This window comes from Bombina bombina, chromosome 7, assembly GCF_027579735.1.
Source record: "Bombina bombina isolate aBomBom1 chromosome 7, aBomBom1.pri, whole genome shotgun sequence".
In the NCBI taxonomy this organism is placed as follows: Eukaryota; Metazoa; Chordata; class Amphibia; order Anura; family Bombinatoridae; genus Bombina; species Bombina bombina.
In genome coordinates this window covers 394,766,696-394,786,832 of record NC_069505.1, presented here as the reverse complement: position 1 = coordinate 394,786,832, position 20,137 = coordinate 394,766,696, and the positions used below count along the sequence as shown (strand labels likewise).

The following is a 20,137-nucleotide window of genomic DNA, read 5'->3' as shown; positions in this document are numbered from 1 at the left end:
AAACCAGAATGCCGCTGCAGCAGTGACAGGCGCAATGCATGCAAGGGGCTGTAAAATAAAACCTTGTTGAATAAACATTTTCTTAAGGTAACCCTCCAATTTTTTATCCATTGGATCTGAAAAAGCACAACTGTCCTCAACCGGGATAGTGGTACGCTTTGCTAAAGTAGAAACTGCTCCCTCCACCTTAGGGACCGTCTGCCATAAGTCCCGTGTAGTGGCGTCTATTGGAAACATTTTTCTAAATATAGGAGATGGGGAAAAGGGCACACTGGGTCTATCCCACTCCTTGCTAATAATTTCTGTAAGCCTTTTAGGTATAGGAAAAACGTCAGTAAACACCGGGACCGCATAGTATCTATCCAGCCTACACAATTTCTCTGGAATTGCAACTGTGTTACAGTCATTCAGAGCAGCTAATACCTCCCCAAGGAATACACGGAGGTTCTCAATCTTAAATTTAAAATTAGAAATCTCTGAATCAGGTTTCCCCGAGTCAGAGATGTCACCCACAGACTGAAGCTCTCCGTCCTCATGTTCTGCATACTGTGACGCAGTATCAGACATGGCTCTAACAGCATTTGCGCGCTCTGTATCTCTCCTAACCCCAGAGCTATCGCGCTTGCCTCTTAATTCAGGCAATCTAGATAATACCTCTGACAGGGTATTATTCATGATTGCAGCCATGTCCTGCAAGGTAATCGCTATGGGCGTCCCTGATGTAATTGGCGCCATATTAGCGTGCGTCCCCTGAGCGGGAGGCGAAGGGTCTGACACGTGGGGAGAGTTAGTCGGCATAACTTCCCCCTCGACAGAACCCTCTGGTGATAATTCTTTTATAGATAAAGACTGATCTTTACTGTTTAAGGTGAAATCAATACATTTAGTACACATTCTCCTATGGGGCTCCACCATGGCTTTCAAACATAATGAACAAGTAGGTTCCTCTGTGTCAGACATGTTTAAACAGACTAGCAATGAGACTAGCAAGCTTGGAAAACACTTTAAAACAAGTTTACAAGCAAAATAAAAAAACGTTACTGTGCCTTTAAGAAACACAAATTTTCCCAAATTTTGAAATAACAGTGAAAAAATGCAGTTACACTATCGAAATTTTTACAGTGTATGAAATAAGTTAGCAGAGCATTGCACCCACCTGCAAATGGATGATTAACTCCTTAATACCAAAAACGGAATAACAAATGACAAAAACGTTTTTTAAACAGTCACAACAACTGCCACAGCTCTACTGTGGCTTTTTACCTCCCTCAATACTACTTTTGAAGCCTTTTGAGCCCTTCAGAGAAGTCCTGGATCATGCAGGAAGAAGCTGGATGTCTGTGTTTGTAATTTTTGCTGTGCAAAAAAACGCTAAAATAGACCCCTCCCACTCATATTACAACAGTGGGAAGCCTCAGGGAACTGTTTCTAGGCAAAATTCAAGCCAGCCATGTGGAAAAAACTAGGCCCCAATAAGTTTTATCACCAAACATATGTAAAAAACGATTAAACATGCCAGCAAACGTTTTAAAATACACTTTTATAAGAGTATGTATCTCTATTAATAAGCCTGATACCAGTCGCTATCACTGCATTTAAGGCTTTACTTACATTACTTCGGTATCAGCAGCATTTTCTAGCAAATTCCATCCCTAGAAAAATATTTTAACTGCACATACCTTATTACAGGAAAACCTGCACGCTATTCCCCCTCTGAAGTTACCTCACTCCTCAGAATATGTGAGAACAGCAAAGGATCTTAGTTACTTCTGCTAAGATCATAGAAAACGCAGGCAGATTCTTCTTCTAAATACTGCCTGAGATAAACAGTACACTCCGGTACCATTTAAAAATAACAAACTTTTGATTGAAGAAATAAACTAAGTATAAAACACCACAGTCCTCTTACGACCTCCATCTTAGTTGAGAGTTGCAAGAGAATGACTGGATATGGCAGTGAGGGGAGGAGCTATATAGCAGCTCTGCTGTGGGTGATCCTCTTGCAACTTCCTGTTGGGAAGGAGAATATCCCACAAGTAATGGATGATCCGTGGACTGGATACACTTAACAAGAGAAATAAGGACTCAATAATTGAACTCCAATTTATGCACCCCAAACAAGGAAAACAGCCTACATTTTTCTTGGTTATAAATCTCTGTTGATTAACTTTACTAGATCCAATGTCCGCTTTAATCAAAACATCTTGCAGATTATTACTGCGTTTATAAGCGTACATGGGAACTTGGCAGAATTCCTCTATGTTTGGATTGCAACTGTTTAAAATGCCCCAATGTCTGCAAATTATTTTAAATACGGCAGAACTCTGCCTTGAGAACTCAGAAACAAATGTAATTCTTTTATTACCACATTTAGGTGGTTTGGGTTTTAACAATGTTTCTCTCTGAATAGGTAATATCTTCTTGATACTAGAAATCAAATCATTTGGGTACCCTCTCTGTAAAAAGAACAGCCTTCTCCAGTATGACAGCGCTCACCATCCCTCACTCATTAAATCACTTCCCCGTAGCCAAATGCTGAGGGTCAAACGTATTGTTGCTGATGAATCAAAAGCCTATATTATACTTTTAGAAATGGGTGAGAATTGTTTACAGAGAGGGTACCCAAATAATTTGATTTCTAGTATCATCAAGGAGATATTACCTATTCAGAGAGAAACATTGTTAAAACCCAAACCACCTAAATGTGGTAATAAAAGAATTACATTTGTTTCTGAGTTTTCAAGGAAGAGTTCTGCCGTATTTAAAACACACAGATATTGGGGCCTTTTAAACAGTTGCTATCCAAACATAGATGAATTCTGCCAAGTTCCCATGCCCGCTTATAAACGCAGTAATAATCTGCGAGATGTTTTGATTAAAGCGGACATTGGATCTAGCAAAGTTAATCAACAGAGATTTATAACCAAGAAAAATGTAGGCTGTTTTCCTTCTTTGGGGTGCATAAATTGCAGTTCAATTATTAAGAGTCCTTATTTTTTGCATCCCCATACTGGCCATAAATACCAATATAAGGATCATTTTACCTGCAATACTAACTATGTGGTATATCTAATCAAATACCCATGTGGGCGGGCCTATGTGGGTGAGTCCACCAGGCATGTCCATGACCGCATCACAGAACATAAGAGTAATATAAGATGTAAGGTGGTCACAGCACCTGTTGCCCACCACTTTTTGTTGGCTGGCCATCAGATCAACCAGCTTCCCTTTTAAGTTATTGAACAAGACCTTTTGGATCTTTCAGTTGGATACCTTGGAACCGAAGGGGTTGAACAGGGAAATCAACTGGTCAGTGTTTTATTAATAACTCTATTATGATGGTATTTATTAATTTATCATGCCTTTATCATCTATTATGCATATTATGTTTTATGATTTCTTTATTTCATATTGTAGGATAACTCTGTTTTTTTCCATCTCTCTGTTTAGGGACTCCAAGGTTAAATGGTGTAATCCTCTATATCTGCTGTCACTTTATATATGCTGTATTTATGTTGTTCCTACTTAATGTATGTGCTACCCCCTTTTTCTATGAGGCTTCATAGCTGTATTTTTATGTACATTCATCTGTTTTTTCCACAAGATGGCACTATAACCATTTAGCTAATGGCAATTGAGAATGTAAGGGTTAAACTCCCAGGTAGTTGCCTATTTAAACAGGTGGTTTGTGAGTGTAATTTTATCACATGATTAAGGGACATTTGCCCCGAAACGTTGTGTTTGTTTTGATCCTGTTTGGAAATTAAATAAATTAAGAAAGAAGTTTTTCACTACTGGAGAACCTCCGCTTTTTTTGTTCTATTTGTGCTTTTAGAGCTTGGCAGTAGCTCTTGGCAGCTCTCCAAATTGGGACTTGAGTGCTGGATTCAACCCCGCTTTGCTGACCCTCCTCAACCCCAACTTGCTTACATAAGTAATTATCCTCACATGCACACTTTGTTATATGTTACCACAAAAGTTTGGAGTAGGAGACTGATAAGGGGGGTGGAGCAGGCTACACTTGGCAACACTAAAGTGCAAGTAATTTTGCAGATATTTGGAAATTTTATTAAAATGCTTAGATTTTTTTTTATTTTTTTTTACACAAGTTTTACCTCGGTTGACCCTTTTATAATATGCACATAACTCAAAATGTTTTATGGCCCTTTAAGATGTCAATGAGCAAAACCAGCTATTTCAGTTGCAAGAATACAATTAAAAGAAGCACTTTCCAATACATTTCATGCAGCTGGTATAACAAGTCAGTGTTAACACATTGAAGGGAAAAAATATTTTATAGTACAGTGTCCCTATTTACTAATTACTTCCCTACATTCTTTCTCTGGTCTCCTGTTTATCTATTTATTGCGTTTATTTGATCTCCATATCTAGGCTGACCATATTGCCGCTTTAAGAAGGAACACATATGAAAAACACATATGTCAGGGTTCTTATACAAATCATTTCTTTAAACAGCCCTGAAAACAGCCCTGACATATGTATTTTTCATATGTGTCCCTTTTTAAAGCGGCAATATGGTCAGCCTATCCATATCTCAAATTAAAAATGGTGCTCCCTTATACCCATGTAATTTATTCATACTTACTCGCCCTTAATCTCACTGCCATTCCCGCAGGCTCCGGAGTACACAACGGTCTTGTTGTCATGGAAGACAATGTAGTGACGGCAGAATTTCACCTGTTCATTCCGATCCAGATCTCTTTGTGACCATTCTACACAAAAAAAATAAAAATGGAGAATTGAATTAAGAAATCCCATATCAAGACTTTTGGTGTTACCAGTAAGAACACATTACAGAACGAAGGAAGAAGGCAACATGAACTCAACATTTAACCTCCCTGTAAAACACCTAAAGTGCACAATATGAGTGTGGTGTGTTGCTCCTTATATTGTGCATTGCTCTAAAATTTTATAAATAATATTTTCCAGGGCTATTCAGGAAATGTCTTATTGTCTACCTAAATTACTTATTTGCCTACTCCACTTCTATTGAAGCACAGATTCCATGATCAAGAACTCTTGCTCCATCTGCATGAAAATTTTTAGAATACTTTTTCACTGTTTAATTGCTGACCAGCTAATTTACAAAACAGTGCTAGCATGGATTATATATATATATATATATATATATATATATATATATATATATATATATATATATATATATATATATTACACCCGTGTGGAAGGAGTGCTGGGTCACCGGCTATGGATTATATATATATATATATATATATATATATATATATATATATATATATATATAAATAAATAAATAAAATCAAGAAGTTTCACTTTGGGGGAAAAAAAAAAAAGTTGAAAGTATAAGCAGCCTGTAGGAGACAGGCAGTCTGAGGGAGGAGTCAGGCAGTCTAGAGGAGGAGTCAGGAAGTCTGGGGGAGGAGTCACGGTGTGGTTTTGGTTAAACTAGGACATCTATACAGTAGGAAAAATAAGCAGAGGGACATAACTCTTTAAACTAGACTTTCCATTGGTACTGGGTGCTCTGCATTAATGGGAATTATACAAATAAAAATGACATGAAATACTTGTATAAATTAGTCATCACAACCTGGATACAGGCCGGCTTTGCTCTTACCAGTATAAATGTTGCTGTATTTGCCCCCATATTGGGTGGTAACATTCGGCCCTATAGATACACTGGACAAAGACGGGAACTGGCTAAGATCCCGGTATAGGGAGGCAATTTCTTTGGTATTGTTGAGAATCTGTAAAGAAAAACTGTTAATTACAAGATACAGTTAAAGAGACGAGAAAGTAAAACATTAAATGTTCATGGTTCAGATAGAGAATACAATTTTAAGACATTGTTAAATCCTTAACAGTCCAAAATATTCTATAGCGCTTATGTGAGCCATGGAAGACAAGGTACATCTCTGTCTTTAAGAGGTTAAATTCAGTTCTGTTATCAAATGTGCTTTGTTCTCTTGGTATCCTTTTTTAAAAACATATGTACATATCCTCAGCAGCAATGCAGTACTAGGAGCTAGTTGATTAATGGTGGCTACACAAATATGTCTCTTGTCATTGTTTTACCAGATCTGTTCAGCTTGCTCCAGTAATTCACTGCTGCTCTTGAGCTGACTTTAACTATGTGTTTCCTCCCGTATGTACGTATGTATGAGTAACATTGCAATAATAAAATACTCTGACATATTATAGCAATGTTATGTCCTGTTAACTTTTATTTGCCATCAACAAAATATGATCTGTAGAAAATGATTCAAATATGTGCAAATTATTATTATCCTCTTGGAAGGAAAAGATTTAGAGGGACATTAAACACTAAATAAATGCTACGTAGAATGATGCATTCAAAGAAAAGATTAGTCAAAGAATAACATGTAGATGTGTTTTTTAAAGGAATAGTCTAGTTAAAATAAAACTTTCATGATTCAGATAGAGCAGGCAATTTTAAGCAAATTTCTAATTTATTCCTATTATCAATTTTTGTTTGTTCTCTAGGTATCTTTATTTGAATGTAAGCATAGAAGCCGGACCATTTTTTGTTCAGCACCTGGATAGCGCTTACTGATTGGTGGCTTTATTTAGACACCAATCAGAAAATGTTACCCAGGTGCAGAACCAAAAATGGGCCGGCTCCTATGCTTACAGTCTTGCTTTTTCAAATAAAGATACCAAGAGAATGAAGAGAAATTGATAATAGGAGTAAATTAGAAAGTTGCTGCTCTATCTGAATCATGAAAGTCTAATTTTGACTAGACTATTCCTTTAAATATTGACAAAATAAGTGTATAGTTTTAGGGTGTATAAAACAATGGGAGCTGCCATGTTGTAACTTAGGTTACATTCTCTGCTGTGGCCAATTAGGGACAGTTATAAATAGGTCACTAGAGTGTGCAGCCAATGGCTGTGTGGGATATAACAGTGTTCTGCACTTCCATTTCTAACAGAAACTGAAAAGCTCACAAATTCAGAATGGAATTATAGGAAAGGGTGACAAAAATAAATAATGAAAGTATATTGTAGAGTTTTATCATTTTATATTACCATGTCAAAGTGTTTAAAGTCCCTTTAAAGGGACATGCTAAAGCTTTTTCCATAATATAATTTTGAATGAATAACTCTCATCAATCTTTTTCTCCACTAAAATGTCCTTTTAGACACACAATGTAAGCAGAATTAAACAGATGTTAGCTGATATATGAATTCAAAGTAAATGTAATATATAACTATTGGGACAGGAAAATCTGACATTTTTTGTGCTAGCAAATATACTGTAACATTATGGGGACCAATGAAGGTTTATATATTGAGATAGTAATCTACTGACAAATGATTGGATACTTGCTAATAGGCAATATATTTTGCACCTGTTTGCATTTACTGTACGGATATGAATTTAAAGGGAGATAGAACTATTTTTTTTATATAGGCACAGTATATATCAACAATTAACCACATATTACAAAAGATTTGCAAATTAAATAAATGCAACAGTCAACACCAGAATTTTTGTTGTTTTAAAAGATAGATAATCCCTTAATTACCCATTCCCCAGTTTTGCATAACCAACACAGTTATATTATTATACTTTTTACCTCTGTGGTTACCTTGTATCTAAGCCTCTGCAGACTGCCCCCTTATTTTAGTTCTTTTGACAGACTTGCATTTTATCCAATCAGTGCTCACTCCTCAGTAAATTCACTTGCATAAGCTTAATGTTATCTATAAGAAACACATGAACTAACGCCCTCTAGTGGTGAAAACTGTCAAAATGCATTTAGATTAAGGGCGGCCTTCAAGATCTAAGAAATTAGCATATGAGCCTACCTAGGTTTAGCTTTCAACTAAGAATACCAAGAGAACAAAACAAAAATGGTGATAAAAGTAAATTAGAAACTTGTTTAAAATTACATGCCCTATTTGAATCATGAAGGTTTTTTTTGGACTTGACTGTCCCTTTAATTGTTAAAAGGACATTCAACTAAAACAAATGTGATAATGAATATAAAAAAGAACTATATGAACATAAAACACATTTTATAATAAAGATGCTTATTTTTTAACAAACAGAAAGGGTAACTGGCCCTTGGAGGGCCAATATAGTGATACAACGGCATGCTTTTATTTATTAGACCATTTACTATTATCACTAGCTATGCTGCAATGATATGTTTAAACACAATCGCCTAGATTTAGAGTTCTGCGTTAGGCGTCAAAAGCAGCGTTAAGGGGTCCTAATGCTGCTTTTGGCCACCCGCTGGCATTTAGAGTCAGGCAGGAAAGGGTCTAACGCTCACTTTCAAGCCGCAACTTTTTCCATATCACAGATCCCCTTACGCCAATTGCGTATCCTATCTTTTCAATGGGATCTTCCTAACGCCGGTATTTAGAGTCTTGGCTGAAGTGAGCGGTACACCCTCTACCGACAAGACTCCTACCGCCCATGGAAAGGCTGTAGTTAAGAGCTTTATGGGCCGGTTTATAAAGCTCTTAACTACATTGCTCTAAAGTACACTAACACCTATAAACTACCTATGTACCCCTAAACCGAGGTCCCCCCACATCGCCGCCACTATAATAAATATTTTAACCCCTAATCTGCCCCCCCAACGTCGCTGCTACCTACCTACACTTATTAACCGCTAATCTGCCGACCGGACCTCACCGCCACTAAAATGTATTAACCCCTAAACCGCCGCACTCCCGCCTCGCAAACACTAGAATAAATTGTATTAACCCCTAATCTGCCCTCCCTAACATCGCAGCCACCTAACTTCAAGTATTAACCCCTAATCTGCCGACCGGACCTAGCCGCTACTATAATAAATGTATTAACCCCTAAAGCTAAGTCTAACCCTAAGTCTAACACCCCTCTAAGTTAAATATAATTTTAATCTAACGTAATAAATAAAATCTTATTAACTAAAGTATTCCTATTTAAAACTAAATACTTACCTGTAAAATAAACCCTAATATAGCTACAATATAACAAATAATTATATTGTAGCTATTTTAGGATTTACAGGGAGTGCAGAATTATTAGGCAAGTTGTATTTTTGAGGATTAATTTTATTATTGAACAACAACCATGTTCTCAATGAACCCAAAAAACTCATTAATATCAAAGCTGAATAGTTTTGGAAGTAGTTTTTAGTTTGTTTTTAGTTATAGCTATTTTAGGGGGATATCTGTGTGTGCAGGTGACTATTACTGTGCATAATTATTAGGCAACTTAACAAAAAACAAATATATACCCATTTCAATTATTTATTTTTACCAGTGAAACCAATATAACATCTCAACATTCACAAATATACATTTCTGACATTCAAAAACAAAACAAAAACAAATCAGTGACCAATATAGCCACCTTTCTTTGCAAGGACACTCAAAAGCCTGCCATCCATGGATTCTGTCAGTGTTTTGATCTGTTCACCATCAACATTGCGTGCAGCAGCAACCACAGCCTCCCAGACACTGTTCAGAGTGGTGTACTGTTTTCCCTCCTTGTAAATCTCACATTTGATGATGGACCACAGGTTCTCAATGGGGTTCAGATCAGGTGAACAAGGAGGCCATGTCATTAGATTTTCTTCTTTTATACCTTTTCTTGCCAGCCACGCTGTGGAGTACTTGGACGCGTGTGATGGAGCATTGTCCTGCATGAAAATCATGTTTTTCTTGAAGGATGCAGACTTCTTCCTGTACCACTGCTTGAAGAAGGTGTCTTCCAGAAACTGGCAGTAGGACTGGGAGTTGAGCTTAACTCCATCCTCAACCCGAAAAGGCCCCACAAGCTCATCTTTGATGATACCAGCCCAAACCAGTACTCCATCTCCACCTTGCTGGCGTCTGAGTCGGACTGGAGCTCTCTGCCCTTTACCAATCCAGCCACGGGCCCATCCATCTGGCCCATCAAGACTCACTCTCATTTCATCAGTCCATAAAACCTTAGAAAAATCAGTCTTGAGATATTTCTTGGCCCAGTCTTGACGTTTCAGCTTGTGTGTCTTGTTCAGTGGTGGTCGTCTTTCAGCCTTTCTTACCTTGGCCATGTCTCTGAGTATTGCACACCTTGTGCTTTTGGGCACTCCAGTGATGTTGCAGCTCTGAAATATGGCCAAACTGGTGGCAAGTGGCATCTTGGCAGCTGCACGCTTGACTTTTCTCAGTTCATGGGCAGTTATTTTGCGCCTTGGTTTTTCCACACGCTTCTTGCAACCCTGTTGACTATTTTGAATGAAACACTTGATTGTTCGATGATCACGCTTCAGAAGCTTTGCAATTTTAAGAGTGCTGCATCCCTCTGCAAGATATCTCACTATTTTTGACTTTTCTGAGCCTGTCAAGTCCTTCTTTTGACCCATTTTGCCAAAGGAAAGGAAGTTGCCTAATAATTATGCACACCTGATATAGGGTGTTGATGTCATTAGACCACACCCCTTCTCATTACAGAGATGCACATCACCTAATATGCTTAATTGGTAGTAGGCTTTCGAGCCTATACAGCTTGGAGTAAGACAACATGCATAAAGAGGATGATGTGGTCAAAATACTCATTTGCCTAAAAATTTTGCACTCCCTGTATATTTATTTTACAGGCAACTTTGTATTTATTTTAACTAGGTACAATAGCTATTAAATAGTTATTTACTATTTAATAGCTACCTAGTTAAAATAATTACAACATTACCTGTAAAATAAATCCTATCCTAAGTTACAATTAAACCTAACACTACACCATCATTAAATTAATTAAATAAATTACCTAGAATTACATACAATTAAATAAACTAAATTAAATTACAAAAACAAACAAACACTAAATTACAAAAATAAAAAAAGATTACAAGAATATTAGGCTAATTACACCTACTCTAAGCCCCCTAATAAAATAAAAAGCCCCCCAAAATAATAAAGGTCCCTACCCTATTCTAAATTAAAAAGTAACCAGCTCTTTTACCAGCCCTTAAAAGGGCTTTTTGCGGGGCATGCCCCAAAGTAATCAGCTCTTTTGCCTGTAAAAAAAAAATACAACCACCCCCAACATTAAAACCCACATACCCCTACTCTAACCCACCCAAACCCCCCTTAAATAAACCTAACACTACCCCCCTGAAGATCTCCCTACTTTGAGTCGTCTTCACCCAGCCGGGCCGAAGTCTTCATCCGATGGGGCAGAAGAGGACATCCAGACCGGCAGAAGTCTTCATCCTATCCGGGCAGAAGAGGACATCCGGACCGGCAGACATCTTCATCCAAGCGGCATCTTCTATCTTCATCCATCCGGAGCGGAGCCATCTTCTTCCAGCCGACGCGGATCCATCCTCTTCAACCGACGCCTACTCGCCGAATGAAGGTTCCTTTAAATGACGTCATCCAACATGCCCAGCAAAAAGCTCTTTTAAGGGCTGGTAAAAGGGCTTTTTGCTGGGCATGCCCCAAAGTCCAAGATGGCGTCCCTCGAATTCCGATTGGCTGATAGGATTCTATCAGCCAATCGGAATAAAGGTAGGAAAATCGGATTGAACTTAAATCTGATTGGCTGATTAAATCAGCCAATCAGATTTTTCCTACCTTAATTCCGATTGGCTGATAGAATCCTATCAGCCAATCGGAATTTGAGGGACGCCATCTTGAATGAAGTCATTTAAAGGAACCTTAATTCGGCGAGTAGGCGTCGGTTGAAGAGGACTCAAAGTAGGGAGATCTTCAGGGGGGTAGTGTTAGGTTTATTTAAGGGGGGTTTGGGTGGGTTAGAGTAGGGGTATGTGGGTTTTAATGTTGGGGGGGGGTTGTATTTTTTTTTACAGGCAAAAGAGCTGATTACTTTGGGGCATGCCCCGCAAAAAGCCCTTTTAAGGGCTGGTAAAAGAGCTGGTTACTTTTTAATTTAGAATAGGGTAGGGACCTTTATTATTTTGGGTGGCTTTTTTATTTTATTAGGGGGCTTAGAGTAGGTGTAATTAGCCTAATATTCTTGTAATCTTTTTTTATTTTTTGTAATTTAGTGTTTTTGTAATTTAGTTTAGTTTATTTAATTGTATGTAATTGTAGGTAATTTATTGATAGTGTAGTGTTAGGTTTAATTGTAATTTAGGTTAGGATTTATTTTACAGGTAATTTTGTAATTATTTTAACTAGGTAGCTATTAAATAGTTAATAACTATTTAATAGCTATTGTACCTAGTTAAAATAGGTGCAGACTTAGAAACTGTTTCCCCATAGGAAACAATGGGGCTGCGTTGGGAGCTTAACGCTGCTTTTTTGAAGGTGTTAGCTTTTTTTCAGCCCAAAATGCCCTATTGTTTCTTATGGGGGATTCGTGCACGAGCACGTTTTAGCTGCTTACCGCTACCGTAAGCAACGCAACGCTGGTATTAAGGGTTGAAGTGGCGGCAAATTAGGCTCAACGCACCGTTTTTGGAGCCTAACGCAGCCCCTCAGACAACTCTAAATAACAGCGTTGTTTGGAAGCAGCGGTAGGAAAAAAAAGCTGCGTTAGCTACGCGGGTCTTTACCGACAAAACTCTAAATCTAGCCGATAGTTACTCTGGAGTCGTAGAGCACTGCTTGGCGGCCATTTTATCTCCTTACAGACTATGAATATTTAAATGTTTCATGCACTTCTTAAAAGCTTATAGATGTGGGACCAGTTGCAGGATGCTTCTCTGGTGTGTAACAATGAGTAATCAAAATTATGTATTGGGACTAGACTGTCCCTTTAATATTTTTTAGGCAAGAAAGTGTATACAGGTAGCCCTCAGTTTACGCCGGGGTTAGGTTCTAGAAGGAATAGTTGTAAATCAAAACCGTTGTAAATTGAAACCCAGTTTATAATGTAAGTCAATGGGAAGTGAGAGAGATAGGTTCCAGGCCCCTCTCAAAATTGTCATAAGTAACATCTAATATATTATTTTTAAAGCTTTGAAATGAAGACTTTATATGCTAAACAGCATTATAAACCTAATAAAATAATCACACAACACAGAATATATAATTAAACTAAGTTAAATGAACAAAAACATTTACTAAACAGCATTTTAAACGTAATAAAATAATCACACAACACAGACTTCACTTGCATTTTTCTGCAAACAGTTCTTTCTATGCATTCCAATCTGGACTGATTTATAGACAGGAAGATCTTGTTCCTTTGAAATCTGCTTGATTGCTCAGGTCTGGTTAAACTGATTAATTTCAGCTTGCTTGGCTTTGTTGCAACACAAGCGGACAGCTTCAACTACTGGCTATTTTAATAAATGCACTGCTTCTCAATGCTTTTCAACAGCAGTCACATGACTGGAAAAAAGGTTGTTATTCTGAAACAGTGTAAATTGTATATATATTATATAGAGGTTGATTTTTATATTATTTCTGATGTCTTTAGAATTGTGGGGATCACTCAATATGTTTAGGCCTCTGCTAGTTTAAAACAAAGTACCTGAGGTGCAGGGATATGGGCTGATGTCATTCGGCGTCTCCGGGTGAGCACCAGTGTATGCCGCTTGATATCCCAGTATCTTAACCAAACGATGGCCCTTCTCCCAGTTCCCTATATGCAATGGGCCATGATTACATATTAGTTGTTAACTCAGGGTTATTAAAAATTATTGCTGACCAAAGCTACTAACGTAGATGGCACCCGCTGATTAATCTGCAATATATGACCAGTATATCTAATCTAAATTATCTGTAGCTTGTAAGCTCTTTAAAGCACATTCCTCCATTTGTTAACACCGCTGCCATATAGCGATCAAGACACATGCACGCTCTTAGCCTACCTCAGAATTCCCTTGTGGTAAGGAGCTAAATTTCAACAAAAATCACAAGAAAGAGGCACATTTCATGTAGGAAGGTTTGTAAAAATGGCATGCTCTGTCCAAATCATGGAAGTTTAATTCTGAGTTTAATGTCCCTTTAAAAGCATTTACCTCTAGTGAGAAAAACCTCACCAATTACTTTGTTATTCTGGGGAAAGCATTCACCATAATGTAGTGGTAGACTATATGTATGAGGCACCATAGGGAGCTGGAGGGGTACTTATAAAGCCCTGCACACCGCATACAAAATATGAAATCAACAAATCTAATGAAGCACAGGCACAGGCGGAACTACGGGGCCCCATTGCAGCCAGTCTGATATTCAAAAGCCCAGCAGTTCCATTAAGCAGAGCACAAATTTGTGCATGTAAATGTATGTTCACTTTTTTTTTCTCTAGAGAAAAAAGGCGCATGAGAGGTGACATGATTACTTTATATAAATATATTCAAGGACCATATACAGAGATGGCAGAAGCTCTGTTTATTCCAATAAATAGTTTGTGACAAGTGGTCACAATTTAAAGGGACAGTTTACTCAAAATTTTTCTCCTCTTTAATTTGTTTCCAATGATCCACTTTACCTGCTGGGGTGTATTAAATTGTTTACAAGTAGCTCCTTTACCCTTATATTGGCATTTGAAATAGTTGATTTAGCATGTGGTATCCCCACCTATTCTGAAAGTTTGTGGCCGCAGGTCCAAGCTATAGATAAGCTTTGTAAACACAGCCAGCAAAAGAAATGACACTCCCAGTGGGCTATAGCAGAGATAAGGTAATAAAATGTTAATTTTCCATTGTTCTCTCCAAGTACTGGTGATTGTTTTATGGACAGATATAAGATAAAGAAACAGGTATATGTACACAATGTGATAAAGTAATGAGATCTGATTATACCTACAAGCTCAACCCATTTTATTAGGTTGTGGCTTCAAAACACAAAATCAGAGCTTTAATATACACAAATAAACCTTAAAAAGCTAATTGTCATACATTTTTTACTCTGCAGTTGGTAAAAAAAGCAATTGTAAATACATTAAGGGAAAAACTATTTTATAGTATACTGTCCCTTTAAGGTTGGAGGAAAGGAGATTTAATGTCCAGCACCATAAATGTTTTTTCACTGTAAGAGCAATCAAACTGTGGAACTCATTACCTAAGGAGGTAGTAAATGCCAATACCTTAGATACATTTAAAAATGGTTTGGATACATTTCTTGCTAGAAACAGAATTCAGGGATATGATTGCTGGTGTTAAATGGGTTACCTTTTTTAATGGGATTAATTTAAGTTCAACTGGAGCTTTGTGTAAGTATATTAGATTTGTATAGGTTAAACTTGATGGACTTTTTCAACCTCATCTACTATGTTACTATGTATCTCAGATGAGCAATCTGTCCAGATGAGATTGATGTGTTGGTACTCTTATCTGTCCTAGGTGTATGTTTGTGTATATGAATGTTTATGCTGAGTAGTGTGTGTGTGAATGCAGTTTTGTGCAGTTTTTATGAATATACATGTGAAAATATAGGATATATGAGGGAGATGATTGTAGGGCCCATGCAATAGATCCGAGGTTTAATTTGATTTATAGATGGCATGGGAGTTTGAGAAATTATCATTTGAGGTACAAGGAGAAATTTAAAATAGAGGGAAGGGTGATTTTTTTCTGGGGTAAGGAATGTGATTTGTTTAAAGAGCAAAAAATCCTTGCATTATCCCTGGCTTTTAATATTAAATCCTTTAATATCTTTATGCTCCCCACAATCTTTTCAGTGGGTGCACCACCCGGCTGATTTTACTTACCACCCTGCTAAAATTTTAGCCAATATTATACTAAAATGAGCTAATATTGAAATGTTTCAATATTTATTGCACAAGTTATCAATAAATAAATGTATGTTAAATTATGCAATTATTTTGTGCTTTAGATAGCAGATAATGTTAAAATATTTGAAAGTATAACACTGCCCCCACCTGGCTACTTTATAATGTCACCCAGCTGGCAACATTTTGTGTGGAGGACACTTATTATTTTTTGTTGTTCCCTCACATATTCACTGATAGTGGCTCTGGCTTGGCTCCAGCTTTGTAAGTGGCATTTGGTAATAGACATGTGCGTTTTGTTTAGTTCTGAATCGAAATTTGGACAAATTTGTCAAATTTGGAGCTTCGGATCGATTTGAATTTCCAAATTACCCTAGCAACGAAACTAAACTAATCTGAATGCATTTGTAATTAATAAATCTGAATTAGTTCGGATTTATTCGTTACATTTGAATGGCCATGGACTAATCACAATTACACTAGTATTGTACAGTATATTAGGTTATATCAGTCTGTCCCCTAGCTCTGTGCAGGGGACATCATGTAGCTGGTACCTGTGAGGTTGGTACTTAGATGGGATGTGTTGTGTATTACACTAGTATTATGTACTGTATATTAGGTTATATACCTCTGCTAGCTCTGTGCATATTATGTAGCTGGTACCTGTGAGGTTGGTACTTAGGTGGGATGTGCTGTGTATTACACTAGTATTATGTACTGTATATTAGGTTATATACCTCTGCTAGCTCTGTGCATATTGTGTAGCTGGTACCTGTGAGGTTGGTACTTAGGTGGGATGTGCTGTGTATTACACTAGTATTATGTACTGTATATTAGATTATATACCTCTGCTAGCTCTGTGCATATTGTGTAGCTGGTACCTGTGAGGTTGGTACTTAGGTGGGATGTGTTGTGTATTACACTAGTATTATGTACTGTATATTAGGTTATATACCTCTGCTAGCTCTGTGCATATTGTGTAGCTGGTACCTGTGAGGTTGGTACTTAGGTGGGATGTGCTGTGTATTACACTAGTATTATGTACTGTATATTAGGTTATATACCTCTGCTAGCTCTGTGCATATTATGTAGCTGGTACCTGTGAGGTTGGTACTTAGGTGGGATGTGCTATGTATTACACTAGTATTATGTACTGTATATTAGGTTATATACCTCTGCTAGCTCTGTGCATATTGTGTAGCTGGTACCTGTTAATGTTATGTTAATTCAGATGGGTTACACCTAATATACAGTACATAATACTAGTCTAATACACAGCACAATCCACCTAACACATACCGAACTTCCAAATTTACGAATCGAATCCGAACCGAACACATCCGAATTTATTCAAATCCTAAATGAATACATTCAAATGTATCCGAATCAATCCAAAAACGAAATTCGAAAAAATCTGAATCGGTCCGAAATAAATGTTTCCGCCGCGCACAAGTCTATTTGGTAACAGCCAGTCACAGCCTTTACATTGATATGGGCATACCTCAGCCCTTACTCATGCACTAAACTTTGCATAGTCCATCTGAGCTATTGGATCCACCACTGAGCACAGGACATTCCTCATCTCTTACTTTTGAGCTCCTGTTTGTGGAATAGACTGCGCGCAGTTTGCCTGAGAGTCTCACAGTACTGTGTGAGGGTAAAGTGTAGGGAAAGGAGTAGATTTGAGATTTATTACAGCCAAATTTATTAAGAAACGCTTTACTGAGTTTTATGGAGAGAAAATGGGAACTATAGGGAAGCGCAAGCAAAACAATGTCATTTGCTCTGCTAGGAGTTACTGAGGAAAGGGTTACCTCGGATTCCTCCCTGCCTGTAATAAAACCAGTATAATAATAAGAAATAGTGTAGTAAAACCAATGAGAGCCCCTAACAATTTAGTCTTCAATTGTAATTATAACAAATAGTGCTAATACACTACCAGTACTCAATTATATAATTGTTAGTATGTAGGGGGGTGCTGACTGTTGAGTATATAGAGGAATAAACAAGAAAAAGGTGACAGTACCTCAGCACTCAAAGGGTTAATATTATCAGAAAAGTAATGGTAACAGGGCAGTGGTAGATGCCAGACGTGGGCATATATTAAAACATAACTTTTACTAGTATCATGCTATAAGGTAAAAAGGGTGTGACACAAGAAGTGTATGTGGTGATACAAACATTTAAAACTTAGGTTAAAAGAGTATATACAAAATGTGTGTGTGACCTCAAAAAATCAATTGTGGTCAGGGATAAGCAAATTATAATAGAGCCCAGCTCCAGGCCCTCACGGTTAACGGATTGCAGCAAGACTATCGAGAAAAAGGGGATTGACCCCACAACAATTATTCTCAACTATGCAATACTGTAACCGGAGGTCAGGGCTAGGCAACGTGATAAGACACGTAAATGAGGTGAAGACAAAGCTTCAAAAAATATATCAGTTAAAGTATCCCAGAATTATAGATTTGAGGGTTCACACACAGAAAATACGCCCGATGCGCATTCTGCCGCTAGCACGGCTTTCTCAGAGGCACAAAAAGGGTGGGTCTCATGGACTCTTGCCAATATGAAATAAATTAATTTATCAGGTAAGTTCTTACATAAATTATGTTTTCTTTCATGTAATTGGCAAGAGTCCATGAGCTAGTGACATATGGGATAGCAATACCCAAGATGTGGAACTTCACAGAGAGAGAGGGAGGGTTAAAATAAAACCAGCCATTTTTCGATGAAAAAAAAAAATCCACAACCCAAAATATAAGTTTATTCTCATAAATGAAAAGAAAAAGTTAAAACATAAGCAGAAGAATCAAACTGAAACAGCTGCCTGAAGAACTTTTCTACCAAAAACTGCTTCTGAAGAAGCAAATACATCAAAACGGTAGAATTTAGTAAATGTATGCAAAGAAGACCACGTTGCTGCTTTGCAAATCTGATCAACTGAAGCTTCATTCTTAAAAGCCCATGAAATGGAGACTGATCTAGTAGAATGAGCTGTAATTCTCTGAGGCGGGGCTTGACCCGACTCAAAGCTTTTGATTCATCAAGCTTATTTGAACCATGAAGCCAAGGAAACAGCAGAAGCCTTCTGACCTTTCCTAGAACCAGAAAATATAACAAATAGACTAGAAGTCTTCCTGAAATCTTTAGTAGCTTCAATATAATATTTCAAAGCTTTCACCACATCCAAAGAATGTAAGGATCTCTCCAAAGAATTCTTAGGATTAGGACACAGGGAAGGAACAACAATTTCTCTATTAATGTTGTTAGAATTCACAACCTTAGGTAAGAATTTAAATGAAGTCTGCAAAACCGCCTTATCCTGATGAAAAATCAGAAAAGGAGATTCACAAGAGCAGATAATTCAGAAACTTTAGCAGAAGAGATGGCCAAAAGGAACAACACTCTCCAAGAAAGTAGTTTAATGTCTAAAGAATTCATAGGCTCAAAAGGATGAGCCTGTAAAGCCTTCAAAACCAAATTAAGACTCCAAGGAGGAGAGATTAATTTAATGACAGGCTTGATACGAACCAAATCCTGTACAAAACAGTGAATATCAGGAAGTTTAGCAATCTTTCTGTGAAATAAAACAGAAAGAGCAGAGATTTGTCCCTTCAAGGAACTTGCAGACTGTCAGGGTGCCAGGAATCAGACTGAGACGAGAAGTGCAAAAATAATCACACCTTTATTAATAGCAAAAAATAATAAAAAGTCCACAAGTCAAATAACAAGCCAGGAATCAAAACCAGAGCTGGTAGTCAGACGAGCCGAGTCAGGAGCCAAAGCGAATAGTCAGACGAGCCGGAATCAGGAAAAAGGAAAACAGCAGAGTCAGGAACAAGCCAGGGAAGTGCAGGAATTGAGCAGCATCCCTCACAATGCACCATAGTCAGGAAGAGAGGTGAGTAAAATGGCTGCCAGCAGCACATGGCAAACACAACAGGGAAAAAACCCTGACACAGACAAACCCTTATCCAAACCATCCTGAGGGAACTGTAAAATTCTAGGAATTCTGAAAAATGCCAAGAGAATTTATGAGAAGAACACCATAAAATATAAATCTTCCAAACTCAATAATAAATCTTTCTAGAAACAGATTTACAAGCCTGTAACATAATATTAATCACTGAGTCAGAGAAATCTCTATGACTAAGCACTAGGCGTTCAATTTCAATACCTTCAAATTTAATGATTTGAGATCCTGATGAAAAAACGGACCTTGAGACAGAAGGTCCGGCCTTATTGGAAGTGGCCAACGTTGGCAACTGGACATCCGAACAAGATCCACATACCAAAACCTGTGAGGCCATGCTGGAGCCACCAGCAACACAAACTATTGTTCCATAATGATTTTGGAGATCACTCTTGGAAGAAGAACTAGAGGCGGGAAAATATTAGCAGGTTGATAACACCAAGGAAGTGTCAACGCATACACTGCTTCCACCTGAGGATCCCTGGACCTGGACAGGTACCTGGAAA

The 20,137-nt window shown here is 37.6% G+C and overlaps 1 protein-coding gene across 3 annotated transcripts in view; it reads right to left on the bottom strand.

The window, feature by feature from the left end:
- The window catches only part of APEH (acylaminoacyl-peptide hydrolase), a 62,370-nt gene that overhangs the window by 36,257 nt on the left and 5,976 nt on the right, over positions 1-20,137 (bottom strand). For 2 of the 3 annotated variants that reach the window (XM_053721129.1, XM_053721127.1), the window contains exons 2-3: positions 5,621-5,750; positions 4,607-4,733 (exon numbers count right to left, since the gene is read on the bottom strand). In XM_053721129.1, coding sequence (XP_053577104.1) covers positions 4,607-4,733; positions 5,621-5,750 — 257 coding nt within the window. Of the gene's footprint in view, positions 1-4,606; positions 4,734-5,620; positions 5,751-13,453; positions 13,583-20,137 lie in introns of those variants that run through there. The other variant, XM_053721128.1, reaches the window with a different exon arrangement.